This window comes from Ctenopharyngodon idella, chromosome 3 (assembly GCF_019924925.1).
Source record: "Ctenopharyngodon idella isolate HZGC_01 chromosome 3, HZGC01, whole genome shotgun sequence".
NCBI classification, from domain to species: domain Eukaryota; kingdom Metazoa; phylum Chordata; class Actinopteri; order Cypriniformes; family Xenocyprididae; genus Ctenopharyngodon; species Ctenopharyngodon idella.
In genome coordinates this window covers 20,730,390-20,751,902 of record NC_067222.1, presented here as the reverse complement: position 1 = coordinate 20,751,902, position 21,513 = coordinate 20,730,390, and the positions used below count along the sequence as shown (strand labels likewise).

The following is a 21,513-nucleotide window of genomic DNA, read 5'->3' as shown; positions in this document are numbered from 1 at the left end:
GACAACAACTGTCTCATAAATTTTGTTTCTGAACGCTTGAATCAAGCGTTTCAGGCTAGATCAAGCTAAAGCGCATGTGCAGTCCTAACTGCGCATCTCAGTAAGCGCCCGTCTGTTTCTAGGAACCGGAGCTTCGAATGGCTGCTGCAGTGACGCGATGACTTTATCAATCGGCGATTGGCTCTTACTTAGATGGCGGGACTTATTCCGTTGCACATTCTCCCATTCAAAACAATACGAGTGATACATCTTGTGTTATTCTATAGTCTTTGGCTTGACTTCCGTCAGGATATTTATTAATATAACTCCGATCATGTTCATCAGAAAGAAGAAAGTCATATACACCTAGAATGGCTTGAGGGTGAGAAAAGCTTGGGGTAATTTTCATTTGAAAGTGAACTAATCCTTTATTAATGATATTTACAACTTTCTAAATGTTTTCATTTAATCTTCACTTTTAGATTAAAACGTAACTTTTTAATAATAATAAAAAAAAAAAAAGAGTATGACTCACTTGTGTGTCATTTCAGTACCACATATTTGACAAACATATGCAATATACATAACTGTTGTCAAGACAAACTTGGATGTTAGAGGGGAGAAAACAGCATTAATCTAAAACACAATAACGCTGCTCATGCACAATAGCAACTACGTTGGCCACAATGTTTTATTTGTATCTGCAGTATAGCTGCCATTTCTGTACCAACAATAAGCAGTCAATGTCAGATTCACAGCATACATTGGTATTGACATTTAGATTGTATTGCGTCATAGCATGACAGATTAGGAATGACTCAGAGGCAGTGAAAGATTTATTGATTGAGGTGCAAATTAATGTTTTTTAAAACGGAACAAACAACTCATTAAAAACGTATTTAGAAAAGTTGTGACAAAGCGTTATAGCCTCAAAATAAATTAGGTGCAATGTGTTAGCAGCACAAAATGCATAATGAATTGCTTTATCCTGCTACCTAACAAGCATCTCAGCATATATTTAATCACACATAAAACAATTTAAAAAGTGTGGTACAAAAACTTGCATAAAAACTCCCCCAGGAGCACAGAAGAAAATTATCTTTCAGAATAAATGTCCTCAGTAATGATTACATCCAACAACATTAATCATAATACATTGCTTTTTAAGTAGCCTATTACATAAGAGCAGTTCTTCAGGTTTAGTGCGCATTAACAATAACATGAGGAGTCTAATTTCAGGTGAACAGTTCACATACAGCATTAACATATTCAGATTGAGTAGTGATATGAGTGCACAACATCACTCCAGAGGTCTGGTAAGTGCATTGGGATTATTACTTCATGAATTATTTAAAGTCGAAGTGGCGTAACAGAGTTAAGTAATATTATATGTCTTGCTTGCCAACCCTGGCTCTGTCATGAGGCAGTGACTCCTGTTAAGTTGCAGTCATATTTGTTCAGCGAATTTTCACGGCGAAATCCAGCCGTTTCTATCCACCTAATTTTTAACCTAAGAGTGAGTTCGGGCTTCCAGTTGTTTTTAGCTGTACAAAACTTCAGTTAAGCTGTAAACAATCAGTGAAAGGCTCGCTCTATGAACGCAATAATACGTTAAAAAAAAAAACAAAAAAAAACTGGTACAAGAATAAGATGACATTATTCTACTCACTCTTCAACCATCGAAGATTAAAAGGACATTAAAAAGTGTAAAAGCATCAACAAGGTACTTTTTAACAGACCATGAATAAACCTAAAAGTGCGATTCTTTCCGCAGCAACAATGGACAGGTTAAATACCACTGTAGTAATATATCTTTGTATTATGTAACATACGTTGTCTTAATCAAATATGTTCATTTATTAACTTCAGCATCCCGTGATACTATTTCAAAGTGATTTCCGTCATTTTGATAGATAATAAATTGTATTTACCTGTGAAAACAAACCTGGAAAGAGATGTGAGAATTTGAGGCCTTATGATCTGAAATGATTCGTTTCAGTCTTTTTGAATGGAAGTTCCCCAAACCGGAAGTGCCACCCATAATTCAAAACGCAGTAGGCTAGGCTCATCTAGGGCACGTTCAAGTGCAAACCGGTGTGCGAACGACATGTTTCCTGGCAACGGTGTGCAACGGGTTTGAGATACGTTTTTTTTTCTTGTTTGGTGGGTGTGTCAAAAATGTAAGCCCAATGAGCAGCAACATGTATATAAACCACGCTGTATTAAAGAGACAGCTCGCACAATGGCTCCAAGTAAAGTCGTTTACAGATGTGTCCGCTGCAGCTATACGCAACAATTGAAGATATTAGAAGACATGTTTGTCATAAGAGTTTTATAGTAAAAATATAGCATATCAATTCTTCAAAAAGAACACAAAGAATGGCCTTCTCAGCTGCCATAGTTGCAGCTCTTGCGTCATTAGAACAGGGTGTTCAATGCACCACCGTTTCCGTTTAAAATACGTTTCGCAACGTTTTGTCAGGGTTGAACGCAGCCCAGGAATAAGGTGGATAGTGGCTAATGAATTGGAAGTCGACTCACACACTCACAGAAAATTCCACGCAGCAAAATACAATGGGAAGAGTTTGCTTGTGTTTTAGTCAGGTGAATTTACTGCCCAACAGACTTCAGTGAGAGCTGTGCTTTATACATCACTACACTGGACCATTTTTTGGGTCTGAGTGGTTATATTAGCAAAATGTTGCAGTCCAGTTACTTGTAACTATATAGTTGTTAAGGTGTTCTGAGTGGCTTTTAGTGTCTTGAAGTCTACGTCATTGCTAGGCGATTTCTTACTGACCCAAGTCATAAGCCTAACTGGTTAGAAAAGTCAACAAGCCATGCAATTTGAGGTATCATTCATTTGCATAGCACAAAAAAACTATGCACTAATGAGAGAAAATCACTCACAAGGAAACCATTATGTTTGGACTCATATTTCCTAACATAAGAATATGACATGCTTCATATTATCAAGACATACTTCTCAGACAACTTTCTTTGATAATTAGTTTATATTTTTATTTACTTTGTTAGATATTGTTATAAGATACTGCCCCTTTTTATGACTCAATTCATCTTCACTTTAAAATATTAATATTTCTTTAAAAAAATTGACATATTGTTACTTTTGTAGCATCAGCACATTGATCCTTTTTGCAATTAGTGTTCAATTTCCAGCCGATGCTTGAAAGCACTGAACTCAGACACGAGCACGATATGCACATGTCTGATTGTGCTTGCATAGTCCCTTCCTGTCAGAAAACAAACACGTGAATCCAGAGCAAGAGCACGATGAAACTTTTAGTGCTTTTAGTGTCATTTGGGATATTGTGTGTGAGTGAGACCAGTAAATGTTTGCGCTGTCTGCGGATTTATTTTATCTGTGGTGAGGTGTGTGCATGTATATTCATGAGTAAAAAAACAAAAAACATTTACTCTGTTCCTACGAATGTCACCCTCCTGAGATCATTACAAAAAGGCACTTGCATAAATACACATGACCGTTTCACTAAAAGCATAAAGCAGACTCCAGTTCTGACATTTAAGCAGATCCTACTGTATTATTACTGCTAATAGGGTAATTATTCCAGCAACTAGCATGTGACATGTTTGCAGGTATAAAAGGAGATTTAAGAACAGGCTTTGAAATATGCAAGTCAAAGGGTTAGTTCACCCAAAAATGAAAATTCTGTCATTAATTACTCACCCTCATGTCGTTCTACACCCGTAAGACCTTCGTTCATCTTCAGAACACAAATTAAGATATTTTTGATTAAATCCGATGGCTCAGTGAGGCCTCCATTGACAGCAAGATAATTAACACTCAGATGCCCAGAAAGCTACTAAACACATATTTAAAACAGTCCATGTGAGTACAGTGGTTCAACCTTAATGTTATGAAGCGGCGAGAATACTTTTTGTGTGCCAAAAAAACAAAATAACGACTTTATTCAACAATATCTAGTGATGGGTGATTTCAAAACACTGCTTCATGACGCTTCAAAGCTTTACAAATCTTTTGTTTCGAATCAGTGGTTCGGAGCATGAAAGTCACGTGATTTCAGTAAACGAGGCTTCGTTACGTCATAAACGTTTCGAAACGTTTTGAAATTTCAATGGTTCATGTGACTTTGGCAGTTTGATAAGTGCTCCAAACCACTGATTCAAAACAAAAGATTCATAAAGCTTCGAAGCCTCATGAAGCAGTGTTTTGAAATCGCCCATCACTAGATATTGTTGAATAAAGTTATTTTGGTTTTTTTGACGCACAAAAAGTATTCTCTTCGCTTCATAACATTAAGGTTGAACCACTGTAGTCACATGAACTGTTTTAAATATGTCTTTAGCAGATTTCTGGGCATCTGAATGTGTTAATTATCTTGCTGGCAATGGAGGCCTCACTGAGCCATCAGATTTTATCAAAAATATCTTAATTTGTGTTCTGAAGATGAACGAAGGTCTTACGGGTGTCGAACGACATGAGGGTGAGTAAATAATGACAGAATTTTCATTTTTAGGGTGAACTAACCCTTTAAGTATGTTCATACCAAACAATAGACTGAAGACATTTATGATACAGAAAGACAGACAAACGCAAACTCTGTTTTAAAACCTAGTGAGCTTAGCCAAGTACTTACTCCCTGCACCCTAGCTATCTTCTAAGGCAGCATCCTTATTGTATTAGAAACAATTTGGATGCTCTACATTGGCAGAAACTGTCATACAAATTGGAGACTCAACTCGCAATTGATTTCAATACAGGTGAAGTGAGAGGAACATACTGTATACAGGTGTTTCGTCAACTTCAGCACTTTGAAGTCACAGGGGTTGATTTTCATCTAAAAGCTGTCATCCTCTTTTTTGTTATATGGTAATAAACTGACTTGGTTAGTTGTGTATTTACCAAGGAGACAACAGTGTCAGTGAGTAGCTTGAGATAAAATGTGAAGAAAATTGGGAAGAAAATGTAAATATGATTGAGAGCAAAATATTTTTGTTGTGCCATTTCCAGTCAAGCTGTAATTGTGCAGCACCATTGTTTTCAAAATTGATAATAATAAAAGTGTCAAATCATCATATCAGAATGATTTCTGAAGGATCATGTGACACTGAAGACTGGAGTAATGATGCTGAAAATTCAGCTTTAATCACAGGAATAAATTACATTTTAAATATATTCAAATAGAAACAGTTATTTTAAATTGTAATAATATTTCACAATATTACAGTTTTTACTGTATTTTTGATCAAATTAAAGGATTAGTTTACTCCAGAATGAAAATTTCCTGAAAATTTACTCACCCCATGTCATCCAAGATGTTTGTCTTTCTTGACATTCAGTCAAGAAAGTGGGGTTTAGTGGGGTTCACTGGGTTGAAGGTCCAATTTGCAGCTTAAATGCAGCTTCAAAGGGCTCTACATGATCCCAGACAAGGAATAAGTGTCTTATCTAGCGAAATAATCTGTCATTTTCTAAAAAAAATAAAAATGTATATACTTTTGACCACAAATGCTCGTCTTGCACTGCTCTGCGATGCGCCACGCATGACGTAATCACGTTGGAAAGGTCACGTATGACGTAGACATGGACCTTCAATCCGGAGAAAAATCGTGGAACGTTTTCTTTAAAAACCTTAATTTCTTTTCGACTGAAGAAAGAAAGACAAAAACATCTTGTATGACATGTGGGTGTAAATTATCAGGAAATTTGAACTAATCTTTTAATGCAGCCTTGGTGAGCATGAGAGACTTCTTTTAAAAACATTAAATAATCTTAAAGACCGGTACAAATGGTAGTGTACATAGTCGTTTTTTTAATATATATATTTTTTAACTACTTTTTAAAATACTTTTCATTATTAAATAAAATATATGCATATAATTAAACACTTTTCTTATTCCACTCATCATCTTGGATTTATTTGTTCACCGAATTTGTCGGTGCATTATGGGATTGTACTCTTTGCAAAAGGGTACCCGCTGCCTTGACAAAAACAAGGTGCACACAATGCTTTCTAGGTTTTGGAAAAGAGCAGTAGTACAGCAATAGTGTGTAATTTTTAAATGTTGTCAGATGCATAAAACATACATTACTGTGCAAAAGTCTTAGGCCACCACCAGCTTAGCAATGCTTTAATAACCATCCATATTTATTTTTCAGTGCACAAAATGTAAAAAAAAAAAGAAAAAAAAAAAAAGAAACAATTGTTTCAAGCAAAAATCAATATTTAGTGTGACCTCCTGGGCTTCTTCCATTTTCTCAAAAAAAAAAAAAAAAAAAAAAGAAAATCTGAGAAACTTTAGAGTTTTAAAAGAAACAAACAAAGAGAAACAAAATCTCATCAGATTTTTAAAGTTTTCTTGGCCTTCCAGTCCTTTTCCATCCCATTTATTTTTAAGAGAGCCGGTTCCTGCTACTGCTCACTAAGGTCACTAAATACTTGCCACTTTAGCCTATAAAAGCTGTTTTTTTCTGTTTCCTTTGTTTTTTAATACTGCATGCAAATTTACTGTATTTTCTGTTTATATTCAAATAAAGAGACTGAGAAATAATTATATATGGTCATTATATCATTGCTAAAACAACATCTAATGGTGGCCTAAGACTTATGCACAGTACTGTATATACAAACACTATTTCCCACAGTGAAGGAGAAACCCATCAGAAACAGGATTCGGGTACAGGTCTCTGTCTGCCAAGTGAAGTGCTGCTGTATCTGATTCTCTGTAGTGTTGCATAGGAGGATTTATCAACTGTATGTCCTTTATGGGGCACCAATGGACCATTTCTCTGGAGAGATGACGTCCTTTTCAAAGTCATATCAAGCCTGCTCTGAATACTGGATGAGCTGTGGGCACGTTTTATATCAGCTGTGCTTGAACAAACCTGGTTTTCTCTGCTACTAACCATTTTATCGCCACTCTTGTGAGCAGTACCGGTTTTCCTCGACTCAACGCCCTTCCCATTCAGAGTGCCGTTGGATAGAGAGAGTTTGGTCAAGCTCTTACTGGAAAGCGTTTTCCCGTGACCCACCTCCTTGCTGATGACTGGAAGGACGCCATCTTTAATCCTGCTTTCCCCAGTGGCCATCTGCGTCTGGCTGGGATGAATCCTGCTAGCTGCAGACGCCTGGTTTCGAAGCCGTTTTAATGTAGAGTCTCTGGAATGAGATGCACTGTTGCCAGTGCCATTGGGGAATGCAGTAGGGGAAGCGTGAAGCGACTTGCTGGCTTGAGTCCTTTCGTGCTCCTGCTTGGTTGACGTTGAGCCGCTTTTGGCCCATGAGCTATCGCAACTGATACCGTTAAGGTCCGATACTGGTCTGCTCTGGCCTTCGGGTAGTCTGGGCGAATCCGGACCTTGATAGCTACTTCGCTCCACACCATTGAGACTACTGCTACAGCTTGGGGAACTCAGGGAATCGTCCTCGCGAAGCTGGGCTTTGACCTGTGAAGGACTTGCCACGATGCTGACAATGGGCTCCTTGGTACATCGAGGACGTCGGCCGGACTCAAGGTACTCCACCAGCTCGTCGTTTCCGGATTGTGGAGCTACGCTGGAGGGCTTTCTGCGTTCCTTGGAAGCAAACGACCATCGCAGTGGAAGAACTTTGTTTGGGCCCGTCTTGGATTTTGAGTGGTAGCGCATACTCATGCTGTGACCCCGGACGCTCCGTACAAATGGCGTCGGCTCGACTACACCTAAAGGCAAAAAATGGAGGGCTAGCAAGTCATACGAGGCACATGCGGTTTTCAAGGGATAGTTCACCCAAAAATGAAAATTCTGTCATCATTTAATCCCCTCAAGTAGTTCCAAACCTGTATGAATTTCTTTGTTCTGCTGAACACAAAGGAAGATATTTGGAAGAATGTCAAACAGATCTTGCCCCGCATTTACTACCATAGTAGGAAAAATAAATGCTAATGGGGGTGAGATCTGTTTGGTTACTGACATTCTTCCAGATATCTTCCTTTGTGTTCAGCAGAACAAAGAAATTCATACAGGTTTGGAACAACTTGAGGGGGAGTAAATGATGATAAAATTTAAATTTTTGGGTGAATCTTCGGAACACAAATTAAGATATTTTTGATGAAATCTGAGAGCTTTCTGTCTCTCCATAGACAGCTATGCAACTACCTGCATTCAAGCCCTAGAAAGGTAGTAAAGACATCATTAAAGTACTCCATGTGACTCCAGAGGTGTAACCTCAATTTTATGAAGCGACGCGAGTGCTTTGTTTGCACAAAAAAACATAATTTATTTACAAAATAATATTATCCAAAGCGCATTCACGGAACAACTTCCGGTCTTGCATCAACACAACGTGCTCCCCCTACTGGATTGCAGGTCAATATTTTCTTAAATAAAGTGGTAAATTGTTTTTTTATGCAAACAAAGCACTCACGTTGCTTCATAAAATTAAGGTTAAACCACTGGAGTCACATGGAGTACTTTTATGATGTCTTTACTACCTTTCTGGACCTTGGAGTGGTAGTTGCATTGGATCTCTATGGAGGGACAGAAACCACTCAGATTTAATCAAAAAGATCTTTATTTGTGTTCTGAAGATGAACGAAGGCCTTACGGATGTGGTACGACACGAGGGTGAGTAATAAATGACACAAATTTCATTTTTGGGTGAACTAACCCTTTACTGCATTAACTAACATGAAATAACAATGAGAAATACATTTGTTACAGTATATATATTAATCTTCATTAATGTTATTTAATAAAAATACAATTGTTAATTGTTAGTTTGTATTAATCCATTAAATCCTACATTAACAGATACAACATTTGATTTTACAACCCCAATTCCAGAAAAGTTGGGACGTTTTTTTAAATTTGAATAAAATGAAAACTAAAAGATTTTCAAATCACATGAGCCAATATTTTATTCACAATAGAATATAGATAACATGACAAAAGTTTAAACTGAGAAATTTTACACTTTAATCCACTAAATGAGCTCATTTCAAATCTGATGCTTGCTACAGGTCTCAAAATAGTTGGCACGGGGGCAACAAATGGCTGAAAAAGCAAAGAAATTTTGAAAAGATTCAGCTGGGAGAACATCTAGCAACTAATTAAGTTAATTGATATCAGGTCTGTAACGTGATTAGCTATAAAAGGGATGTCTTCGAGAGGCAGAGTCTTTCAGAAGTAAAGATAAGCAGAGGCTCTCCAATCTGTGAAAGAGTGCGTAAAAAGATTGTGGAAAACAATGTTCTCGAAGACCTTTATTGGATGCCTGTGGTCTTCAGGCCCTCAGACGACACTGCATCACTCATCGGCATGATTGTGTCAATGATATTACTAAATGGGCCCAGGAATACTTCCAGAAACCACTGTCAGTAAACACAATCCGCCGTGCCATCTGCAGATGCCAACTAAAGCTCTATCATGCAAAAAGGAAGCCATATGTGAACATGGTCCAGAAGCGCCGTCGTGTCCTGTGGGCCAAGGCTCATTTAAAACGGACTGTTTCAAAGTGGAAAAGTGTTCTATGGTCCGACGAGTCCAAATTTGACATTCTTGTTGGAAATCACGGACGCTGTGTCCTCCGGGCTAAAGAGGAGGGAGCTATCAGGGTTCAGTTCAAAAGCCAGCATCTCTGATGGTATGGGGGTGCATAAGTGCATACGGTATGGGCAGCTTGTATGTTTTGGAAGGCACTATGAATGCTGAAAGATATATAAAGGTTTTAGAGCAACATATGCTCCCCTCCAGATGACGTCTATTTCAGGGAAGGCCTTGTGTATTTCAGCAGGACAAAGCAAAACGACACACTGCAGCTATTACAACAGCATGGCTTCGTCATAGAAGAGTCCGGGTGCTGAATTGGCCTGCCTGCATCCAGATCTTTCACTTATAGAGAAAAATACATCAAAGACGACCACAAACTCTTCAGCAGCTGGAAACTTATATCAGGCAAGAATGGGACCAAATTTCAACACCAAAACTCCAGAAACTCATAACCTCGATGCCCAGACGTCTTCACACTGTTTTGAAAAGAAGAGGAGATGCTACACCAGGGTAAACATGCCCCCGTCCCAACTATTTTGAGATCTGTAGCAGGCATCAAATTTGAAATGAGCTCATTTTGTGGATAAAAATGTAAAATTTCTCCGTTTAAACATTTGTTATGTTATCTATGTTCTATTGTGAATAAAATATTGGCTCATGTGATTTGAAAGTCTTTTAGTTTTCATTTTATTTAAATTTAAAAAACGTCCCAACATTTCTGGAATTCGGGTTGTAATAATGCTTTAGTAAATGTTGAAATTAACATTAAATGAGATTAATAAAGTATTTTTCATTCTTAGTTCATATTAACTAATGTAGTTGACTAACAAGTGGAACCTTATTGTAAGATGTTAATTTTCCTTAACCTGTTAGTGATTATTTAAAGTATATTTGAATAAATCTCCTAATTCTATCTAAAAATGTCTGAAAACGGTAAAAAAAGTTATGATAGCCACCATTTTATTGAAATGAAACAATCTGTATTGTATGAAGCGCTATATAAATAAATGTGACTTGACTTAATAACTGTACATCTAAAAATATGATAATTATCATTTGAAAGGCAGAGGCCTTCTCTTTCATTCAGTGCCTTTAATGACTCAAGTCAAAACGACTCAAAACAATGGAGCAGGTTACATATGACTTCCATAAATTATAAAAGAAATACTAATTATTGTTTCAAGAGAAGTAGTAGACATAAAGTAAGAGTTTACTGACCAATGTCTTCATTTAGAGGCTCATGGATGACAGGAACATGTGGTGTTTGGGGCTCAGGAGCTGAAGATGAGTTGGACAGCTTGCTTGTTGAATTGGAAATTCGGTTGTCTGCATTTAATCGGAGGAGCCAGTGATCTGATATAGAGGAGCTGGAAGAACCTGTGGGTCAAAAGTAGCCTAGTTAACATTGCCCATTTCATGCAAGTCAAAATACTGTCTGTTTTCTGATAACTGAAATGCACATGTAGCTGAACCCTAGCATTGTGGAACTGAACAATTCATGATTTATGGTCAAGCATTTTGGTTTAAGGTTCATGAAAATACCAGGAACCCTGTTCTCATTTTGCTCTAGCCTTTGTATGTGGGAGGCTCATCTCCATTAAACACCCATGAAGATGAGATGGAATGGGTCCAAACAAGCATTATGGCATGCATACAAATGATTGTGAGATGCTGGCGGACAGCTGGTGCAATCAACTTTCAAAAATGAATTACATTAGAAACATGCAAAATATGAAAGAATGGGTTGACAGAATCGATGCATTGAGACACGACCTTTCAGTAAGATGCCTTTTTATTCAGACCTTTATATTAATGTGACTGGCACATGTTTCTATGTGGGAAGGATGGTATTTTTTAATTTTTTTGAAAGAAGTCTCTCATGCTCACCAAGGCTGCATTTATTTAAAAATAAAAAACAGTAATATTGTGCAATTTTCAGCATCATTACACCAGTCTCCAGTGTCACATGATCCTTCAGAAATCATTCTAATATGATGATTTGATGCTAAAGGTGCGTTCATGCCATATTGTAATTACTATAACTACGAGATTCTGGCTTGTAAAAAGCGTTCACGGCCTTGTAGAGCTCGCAATTACAGTTTGTACCACGCGGCCACTGTACCACCTGACCGCTGTAGATTCATTTAGGCGTAGATCATGGTGCCATAGAAACGCATACTTCCCAGTCAGAGGATGTAAACAGCTCCGAATATAACATCACATGTTGTCATCTCAAGATTACGGTAATTATGCGGTGCCGTGAATGCAGCACAAGAAATATTTATTATTATTATCATATTATTATTATATTAAGACAGTTGTGCTGCTTAACATACTTGTATTTTTTTGCTGTACAGAAAGTTCAAAAGAACAGAAATTATTTGAAATAGAAATCTTCTGTAACATTACAAATGTCTTTAATGTCATGTACGATCTATTTAATGTGCCCTTATATAAAAGAATAAATTCTTTAAAAAAAAAAAAAAAATCTTACTGACCCTAAAAAGGAAACTTCTGTCATCGTTTACCCACCTTCATGTCATTCAAACTTGTATGACTTTATTCTTCTGTGGAATACAAAGGAAGATATTTTGAAATGTCTCAGTGTCTCAATCCATACAATGAATGTCATTAGGGTCCAATGTTGTTTAGACCCCAACATTCTTCAAAATATCTTTTATATTTATATTTATATTCTGCAGAAGAAACAAAGTCATACAGGTTTGGAACGACATGAAAGAGTTTTCATATTCTTGGGTGAACTATCCCTTTAAGTCAGATATGGAAAGTAGGAACAACATGTTCTCTGGATCAGACACGCAGAGAAAAAGAGCTCATATATATAAATATCTGTGTGTGTGTGTGTGTGCAGGTTAAGCTGCAAAGTTTCATATTATAAGGATTGACAAAGCACAAAGAAATGAGAACTATTTGTCAAAGCACATCACCAGCTTCAAATAGATGTATTTGAGAGTTTTTTAAAGTTTATCCATATATGCTCTGGGGCACGCTAGTGTGGAGGTGAATTTCGTAACTTTCGTAACTAAATCTGATCACATCAGCCAACACCGAAGGTGATCGCTTTAATTCCACAAACGTGAACCCAACAGTTCAGTTATTTTATTTTGAACTGTTGCTTGAAGCTGTTCACAACAGTTCAAAGAGTTCAACTCAGTTCAAGTCAGACTGCACAGAACTTGTTTCTACTGTGTGTCAATGGGAGCTACTGATAACAGATACATTTTAATCACTACCACAATGGAGTAACCTAAGGCCTCTGCATGACATTTCATGGCTAATTACGGCACCTTTGATAATATAAAAAAATTATTACAATGCAAGATTCACCATATATCATTGAAGAGCAGCCCACTGAAACATTGGGTCTCATGCACTAATATTTGCATGGATTATTTTGTATTTGTACGGATGGAAGAACTTCTCATGAAAAATCTCCACCTAATTCATAACACGTGCGTACGCATATGAATTTGTTCTTAATCTCGTTCTAATGTTAGTGAATTTGGATTATTCTAAATGAGCAGCCACATGCTCAAGGTTAGTCATTTGCATAAAACATGGTCAAAACATCTCCATATAAAGGCTTCTGCACAACATTTCCTTTACAGCCTTTTGTTGCTCTCTGCAGGATGAAATTAAATTGTATTATTTATTAATTTATTATATAGTTTTATATATAAATAATATAATATAATATAGGCCAATTATAGCCATGATAAGATGAGATATAGCTTTTTAGCATGATTATAAGGTGTTATAATCCTTAGTTCTTACTTTTTTGTGTAAATTTAGAATAAATTTTAGTATGAACGTTTTTGGTGAATTATCATTTGTTTGTGAAAACGTTCGTACACAGATTTCACGCACAAATGTGTGCGTACGCATGCTTAGTGAATGAGACCCATTGTTCTTATCCCATCCTAAAGGATTAGTTCACTTTCAAATGAAAGCTTTACTCACCCTCAAGCCATCCTAGGTGTATATGACTTTCTTCTTTCTGATGAACACAATCGGAGAAATATTAATAAAAATCCTGACACATCTGAGCTTTATAATGGCAGTGAGCGGGATCAATGAGTATGAGCTGAAGAAACTGTCTCCATCCACACCCATCCATCATAAACGTAGTCCACACGGCTCCGGGGGGTCAATAAAGGCCTTCTGAAGCGAAGCGATGCATTTGTGTTAAAAAAAAAATCCATATTTAACAAGTTATGAAGTAAAATATCTATCTTCCGCCAGACCGCCTTCTGTATTAAAGTTACAAAAAAAAAAAAAAACGGAACTGGCGTCACGTCAGTTTTTTTTTTTTTCGTAAGTTGAATAGGGAAGGCGAAGGACGCAGCGTAAGCGTTTTGAGCTGCGAGAGTTTCACACTTTCTTCGTAAGTTGAATACAGAAGGCGGTCTGGCAAAAGCTAGATATTTTACTTCATAACTTGTTTAAATATGTTTTTTTTTTTTTCTTTACACAAATGCATTGCTTTGCTTCAGAAGGCCTTTATTAACCCCCCGGAGCTGTGTGGAGTATGTTTATGATGGATGGATGTGGATGGAGGAACTTTCTTCAGCTCGTACTCGTTGATCCCGCTCACTGCCATTATAAAGCTCAGATACGTCAGGATATTAATTTATATTATATATTATATTGTGTTCATCAGAAAGAAGAAAGTCATATACATCTAGGATGGCTTGAGGGTGAGTAAAGCTTCAGGTAATTTTCATTTGAAAGTGAACTAATCCTTTAACACTAAAATGCACCACTTGAAACATTTTCCATTTACAAAAATATACCAAAATATGCATGTTTAAATGTGCTTCGCTGCACTATGGCATACCTTAAAGGATTAGTTCACTGCAGAATTAAAAGTTCCTGATAATTTAGTCACCCCCATGTCATCCAAGATGTTTATGTCTTTCTTCAGTGGAAAAGAAATTAAGGTTTTTGAGGAAAACATTACAGGATTTTTCTCCATATAGTGAACTTCAAAAGCTACCAACAGTTTGAAGGTCCAAATTGCAGTTTCAGTGCAGCTTCAAAGGGTTCTACACCATCCCAGACGAGGAATAAGGGTCTTATATAAGGATCTAGAGAAACAATCTGTCATTTTCTAAAAAAATAAAATAAAAATGTATATACCTATTAACCACAAATGCTCATCTTGCACTGCTCTGCGATGCGCCACGCATTATGTAATCACGTTAGAAAGGTCACGCATGACGTAGGCTGAAGTATCGCGGTAGGGCGAAAAACTCCATCTCATTTTCTTCTCCAACTTCAAAATCGTCTGACATCGTTGTTTTACCTTTTTTTTGTAAAGGGCGTTTGACTTAGTTTTTGCACGTTCACTTTGTAAACACTTGCGCAGTACTTCTGCCTACGTCACGTGTGACCTTTCCAATGTGATTACGTCATGCGTGACACATTGCAGAGCAGTGCAAGATGAGCATTTGTGGTTAAAAAGTATATACATTTTTATTTTATTTTTTTAGAAAATGACAGATTGTTTCTCTAGATAAGACGCTTATTCCTCGTCTGGTATCATTTAAAGCCCTTTGAAGCTGCACTGAAACTGTAAGATTAGTAAGATTTTGTTTGGAGCACAATACCAAGAGTTTTCACTAGATGTTCATTTCCCATTCGTTTCCAATGCTGCCATTTTTGACCATGAGACTTCTTTTTTTCAGGACCATTTAACATTTTCTAGTCATGTCCATGATTGTGTGTGTGTGTTCACATAAAGTGCCAAAACCTTTACCAAGTTTCAGACATCATAAACGTAGCTACAAAGAAAGCATGCAAAATACATTCAAATTAAAATTCGGAATTAAATATAATGATATACAAGAATGACATTTATCCACAGAATCCACCAGCACTACAGGCAGATTTGGAGAAGCTCAGGCAGATGTCATTGCATTCATCTCACATCAGTTTGCTGCCCCCCTGTCTTTTTCACCTCTCATTTGCATAAAGTTGAACATTAATCGACTTTTTGATGTGCGACCCTGCCATTCACCTCCCATAGAGAATGAATTGAAAATGCCCGCTCAGCTTGCTTCAGTGGACACATGCGGTCGTCATAACAATTTTTTAGGTTTATAGAACTTTAATGAATTTACGTATCATATCATTGTGTAGATTTGATTTGTTGAAGTATCATATAGCATCATTTTAGAGAAATGTAGAGGAATTGAGCAGGAAGGAAAACAGCAGCAGACATTTGAGCAGAAAAATAAAGTTACCAAATTTTGTCAATGTGTCTGTGTGAAAGTGTGTGAGAGCAGCCCCCTGTGACAGGCAACGTAAAGCCATGTCTGTGCCCTGTGAGGCTAATCAGCAGCTCGTCCTTCCTCCAAGTGTTTTGTTCCTGATCCATCACCAAGGTTATTGTTGTGGCTGCACAGTGATCAAGCAGACTTGGGACCTGTGTTGAATATTTATCATTTCATTTGTCATATGTTTATATTTGGATTCTGAAGATGTGCTTCTTAAGATGTAGAGAGATCATCATGTTGAAGAGAGCTGTATAGAAAAGCTCTTGGAGCCACCAAGAGGTTGGTTGTGCCTTTGTCCTCATCACTATAATGCTAAACATTGCTAGATATACAGTGGGTACGGAAAGTATTCAGACCCCCTTAAATTTTTCACTCTATATTGCAGCCATTTGCTAAAATCATTAAAGTTCTTTTTTTTTTTTCCTCATTAATGTACACACAGCACCCCATATTGACAGGAAAACACAGAATTGTTGACATTTTTGCAGATTTATTAAAAAAGAAAAACTGAAATATCACATGGTCCTAAGTATTCAGACCCTTTGCTCAGTATTTAGTAGAAGCACCCTTTTGATCTAATACAGCCATGAGTCTTTTTGGGAAAGATGCAACAAGTTTTTCACACCTGGATTTGGGGATCCTCTGCCATTCCTCCTTGCAGATCCTCTCCAATTCTGTCAGGTTGGATGGTAAACGTTGGTGGACAGCCATTTTTAGGTCTCTCCAGAGATGTTCAATTGGGTTTAAGTCAGGGCTCTGGCTGGGCCATTCAAGAACAGTCACGGAGTTGTTGTGAAGCCACTCCTTCGTTATTTTAGCTGTGTGCTTAGGGTCATTGTCTTGTTGGAAGGTAAACCTTCGGCCCAGTCTGAGGTCCTGAGCACTCTGGAGAAGGTTTTCGTCCAGGATATCCCTGTACTTGGCCGCATTCATCTTTCCCTCGATTGCAACCAGTCGTCCTGTCCCTGCAGCTGAAAAACACCCCCACAGCATCATGCTGCCACCACCATGCTTCACTGTTGGGACTGTATTGGACAGGTGATGAGCAGTGCCTGGTTTTCTCCACACATACCGCTTAGAATTAAGGCCAAAAAGTTCTATCTTGGTCTCATCAGACCAGAGAATCTTATTTCTCACCATCTTGGAGTCCTTCCATGCGGGCTTTCATGTGTCTTGCACTGAGGAGAGGCTTCCGTCGGGCCACTCTGCCATAAAGTCCCGACTGGTGGAGGGCTGCAGTGATGGTTGACTTTCTACAACTTTCTCCCATCTCCCGACTGCATCTCTGGAGCTCAGCCACAGTGATCTTTGGGTTCTTCTTTACCTCTCTCACCAAGGCTCTTCTCCCCCGATAGCTCAGTTTGGCCGGACGGCCAGCTCTAGGAAGGGTTCTGGTCGTCCCAAACGTCTTCCATTTAAGGATTATGGAGGCCACTGTGCTCTTAGGAACCTTAAGTGCAGCAGAAATTTTTTGTAACCTTGGCCAGATCTGTGCCTTGCCACAATTCTGTCTCTTTCCTAATCAAGTCCAATCAGTATAATCAAACACAGCTGGACTCAAATGAAGGTGTAGAACAATCTCAAGGATGATCAGAAGAAATGGACAGCACCTGAGTTAAATATATGAGTGTCACAGCAAAGGGTCTGAATACTTAGGACCATGTGATATTTCAGTTTTTCTTTTTTAATAAATCTGCAAAAATGTCAACAATTCTGTGTTTTTCTGTCAATATGGGGTGCTGTGTGTACATTAATGAGGAAAAAAATGAGTTTAAATGATTTTAGCAAATGGCTGCAATATAACAAAGAGTGAAAAATTTAAGGGGGTCTGAATACTTTCCATACCCACTGTATACTGCTGTTGAAAATTTTGGGGAAAGATTTTTTAATGCTTTTGAAGGAAGCCTCTTATGCTCACCAAGGCTGCATTTATTTGATCAAAAATACAGTAAATATTACTGCTAAACATTTCTGAGAAAAAAAAAAAAAAAAAAAATACATAAAATATTAACATAAAAATACATAAAAAACATAAAAAACTTTTTTGCGTAAAATAAATAGTAAATAAAGTTTAGTCTACTCTATAATAAATATGTAATAATATAATAAATATTATATTATATATATTATATTTGTATTAAATATAAATAATAATAAATAATAATATAATAAAGTCTGCTCTAGTAGCGATTTCTGTGTTCTGTGGAGTGGTATACATTTTTGGTTAAAATAAAATAAAATTAGTTAGTCTTGCATTTTAAATTGTGACTATGGAAGCTTGTTTCTGCCTCTGAATAAAAAATAAAAAAGGTAATTGCTTTTTATCTCATAATTCTGACTTTAGTTATAAAGTCAGAATTGTGTGATATAGTTGCAATTGCGTGTTATAAAGTAAGAATTGCGAGTTATAAACACAATTGCGAGTTATAAAGTAAGAATTGCGAGTTACAAACTCACAATTGCAAGTTATAAAGACAATTTCGAGATATAAAGTCAGAATTGCGAGATATAAACTCACAATTGTGAGTTATAAACAATTGCGAGTTATAAAGTAAGAATTGCGAGTTACAAACTCACAATTGTGAGTTATAAACTCAATTGTGAGTTATAAAGTCAGAATTGCAAGATATAAACTCACAATTGCGAGTTATAAAGTCAGAATTGCAAGATATAAACTCACTATTGCGAGTTATAAAGTCAGAATTGTGAGTTATAAACTCAATTGCGAGTCATAAAGTCAGAATTGCAAGATATAAACTCACAATTGAGAGTTATAAAGTCAGAATTGCGAGTTATAAAGTCAGAATTGTGAGTTATAAACTCAATTGCGAGTCATAAAGTCAGAATTGCAAGATATAAACTCACAATTGCGAGTTATAAAGTCAGAATTGCAAGATATAAACTCACAATTGCGAGTTATAAAGTCAGAATTGCGAGTTATAAAGTCAGAATTGCGAGTTATAAACTCAATTGCGAGTTATAAAGTCAGAATTGGGAGTTATAAACAATTGCGAGTTATAAAGTAAGAATTGCGAGTTACAAACTCACAATTGCGAGTTATAAAGTCAGAATTGCGAGTTATAAACTCAATTGTGAGTTATAAAGTCAGAATTGGGAGTTATAAACAATTGCGAGTTATAAAGTAAGAATTGCAAGTTATAAAGTCAGAATTGGGAGTCATAAAGTCAGAATTGCGAGTTATAAACTCAATTGTGAGTTATAAAGTCAGAATTGCGAGTCATAAAGTCAAAATTGCGAGTTATAAAGTCAAAATTGCAAGTTATAAAGTCAGAATTGTGAGATATAAACTCACAATTGCGAGTTATAAAGTCAGAATTGCGAGTTATAAACTCAGTTGCGAGTTATAAACACAATTACGAGTTACAAAGTCAAAATTGTGAGAAATAAAGTCAGAATTGCGAGTTTATATATAATAATTTATATTATATCTGCGATATTATATCTCGCAATTCTGACTATTTCTCGCAATTGCAAGTTTATTTCTCGCAATTGAGTTTATAACGCGCAATTGTGAGTTTATATCTCGCAATTCTGACATTATAACTCGCAATTCTGACTTTATTTCTTGCAATTGTGAGTTTATATCTCGCAATTCTGAGAAAAAAGTCAGAATTGTAAGATAAAATGTCGCAATCACCTTTTTTATTTAGTGGCGGAAACAAGCTTCCATAGGTGACCTTTCTAACAATGTAATTTAACAGCATATTTTCAAACTCAATCATAATCATAAATTTCTTAGTGTAAAAGTTAAATTTCATAAAGAGAGAGCACATCGGACAGGCTGAAATGATCTGCTTAACAAAACTACACTACTACTTTTAAAGACTGTTCTTGTATTCTGTTGATAATGCACTCTTTAGGATGTTTTCTGTTTGTTTGCCCTTGGTAGCGAGGACGCACAGTAAGGCAGATATGAGTTTTCACCTTGTAGTGAGCAGTTAGCCGACCAGGATGGAATGGCATCACGTCTCTGATAGAACAGGATATAAGCACCCCGAGTGCACACTTCCCCCTCAGGCACCGGCTCAACAGTACTGTCATCATAGGCGTACCACTGACCGTCCACTGAGTTCCTGCAGTATGCTGCTCAAAACAGAGATTCATTACATTCAGAATGCTGTTTACTTCATGCTCAAATATATAGTTGCACCAGGAGCTATTTGCACCATAAATAAAATATCTAAACAAGGTAAATTTTACAAAAAATATGTGCATAAGCATAAATCTAACAAAACTTAATGAGGCACATGCAAACTGTTCAAAAGTTTGGGGTCTCTTATGTTCCCCAAAATACAGTAAAAACAGTAATACTGTGAAACATTATAATTAACATTATTAACATTACAGTAATTAACATCACTCCAGTCTTCAGTAACACATGGTCCTTCAGAAATCATTCTAATATGATGATTTTCAGTTGGAAATGGTGAGAAATGTTTTTTTCAATATTCTTTAATGAATAGAAAGTTCAAAAGAACAACATTTATTTGAAAAAGTTTTTTTGTAACAAAGTGAATGTCTTTACAGTCACTTTTGATGTGTCTTTGCTAAATAAAAGTATTTTCAAAGAAAATCTTACTAACCCCAAACATTTGAACAGAGGTGTGCATTTAATCTAGATCTCTCAGTCTTATGATATTTCATCCCATCTGGATTCATTATTAAGAAAGTGGGTATGCAGTGTAATTATTCAGCACATAATTCTAACATAAAATAGTATTTTGGCTTGTCTTTTGAAGTATCTAAATTATTTCAGCTTCATTAGAGTTTCTTCTCTGACAGCTACTATATTTGGCAAATTCTGCCTGTTCTACCCAGCAGCTTGTGCAGAAACGAATCTGGAATATTTTCTCCATTCCTCCTGGATGAACATCATGAGCCGTCTCATGTCACTTGGCCGTCTTTTTCCATTGCTTTTCAATTTTGTGCTTCAGTTGCAGTCAGATGGACGGAAGTGACCCGACCATCGCCTTACATAATCTGACACAAGCTTCCTGCCCTAAATAGCTGGTGCTGAACTTTGACAGTTGTTTGGGTCATTATGTCACAGTGTCATCACCTCTTTTGCCTGTGTATTTAAGTTCCTGTGTTTTCAGTTCATGTTTGTCTGGTCTTGTTGATGTATGGCTGTGTTTGCCGTTCTGACTTCATTTGAATTTTTCTGTAGATATTATTAAAGACTGTTTTAAAACTGATTCCTTCTCTTCATGAGCTTTACTGCAGCCAAGTGTGACACATTATTTCACTGTAATGTGAATCCTCTCCCCAGGAGCCTGGATATAGAAGATATGGCGACTTTCTGAAGAATTTTCAAGTGTTCTTCCCTCATCATGATTCCATAAATCCACCGACTGAGATCCCACCATGTGCAACACTGCAAAACAACCCCATCGCATTGGACGCATGTGATCTGTGGACGTGCTCAAAGGGATTGTTTTTCTACATCAGGACATTTCAGATACTACGCAATATTAGAGTTTTTTTTTTTATTATTTATCAGTATCAGCTGATATTGGACATTTACACATGCTCTTTTTTATTTTTATTTTTACAGTTAATTACCTTTGCTATCCTCTAATGCTCACTTAAATTTGATCTTTAAAAACACTAATAATTTAGTAACACTGATATCGGTAATCTTGAATATTGTAACGCGCTGGTTGTGTAATTACACACGAAGAT

The 21,513-nt window shown here is 36.7% G+C and overlaps 1 protein-coding gene across 5 annotated transcripts in view; it reads right to left on the bottom strand.

The window, feature by feature from the left end:
• Positions 1-5,775: 5,775 nt before the first annotated feature.
• usp43b (ubiquitin specific peptidase 43b) overlaps positions 5,776-21,513 on the bottom strand; it is an 86,663-nt gene continuing 70,925 nt past the window's right edge. For 4 of the 5 annotated variants that reach the window (XM_051888322.1, XM_051888324.1, XM_051888325.1 and 1 more), the window contains 3 exons: positions 19,756-19,914; positions 10,730-10,888; positions 5,776-7,683 (listed from right to left, as the gene is read on the bottom strand). In XM_051888322.1, coding sequence (XP_051744282.1) covers positions 6,644-7,683; positions 10,730-10,888; positions 19,756-19,914 — 1,358 coding nt within the window. In that variant the 3' untranslated portion in view covers positions 5,776-6,643. Of the gene's footprint in view, positions 7,684-10,729; positions 10,889-15,060; positions 15,960-19,755; positions 19,915-21,513 lie in introns of those variants that run through there. The other variant, XM_051888326.1, reaches the window with a different exon arrangement.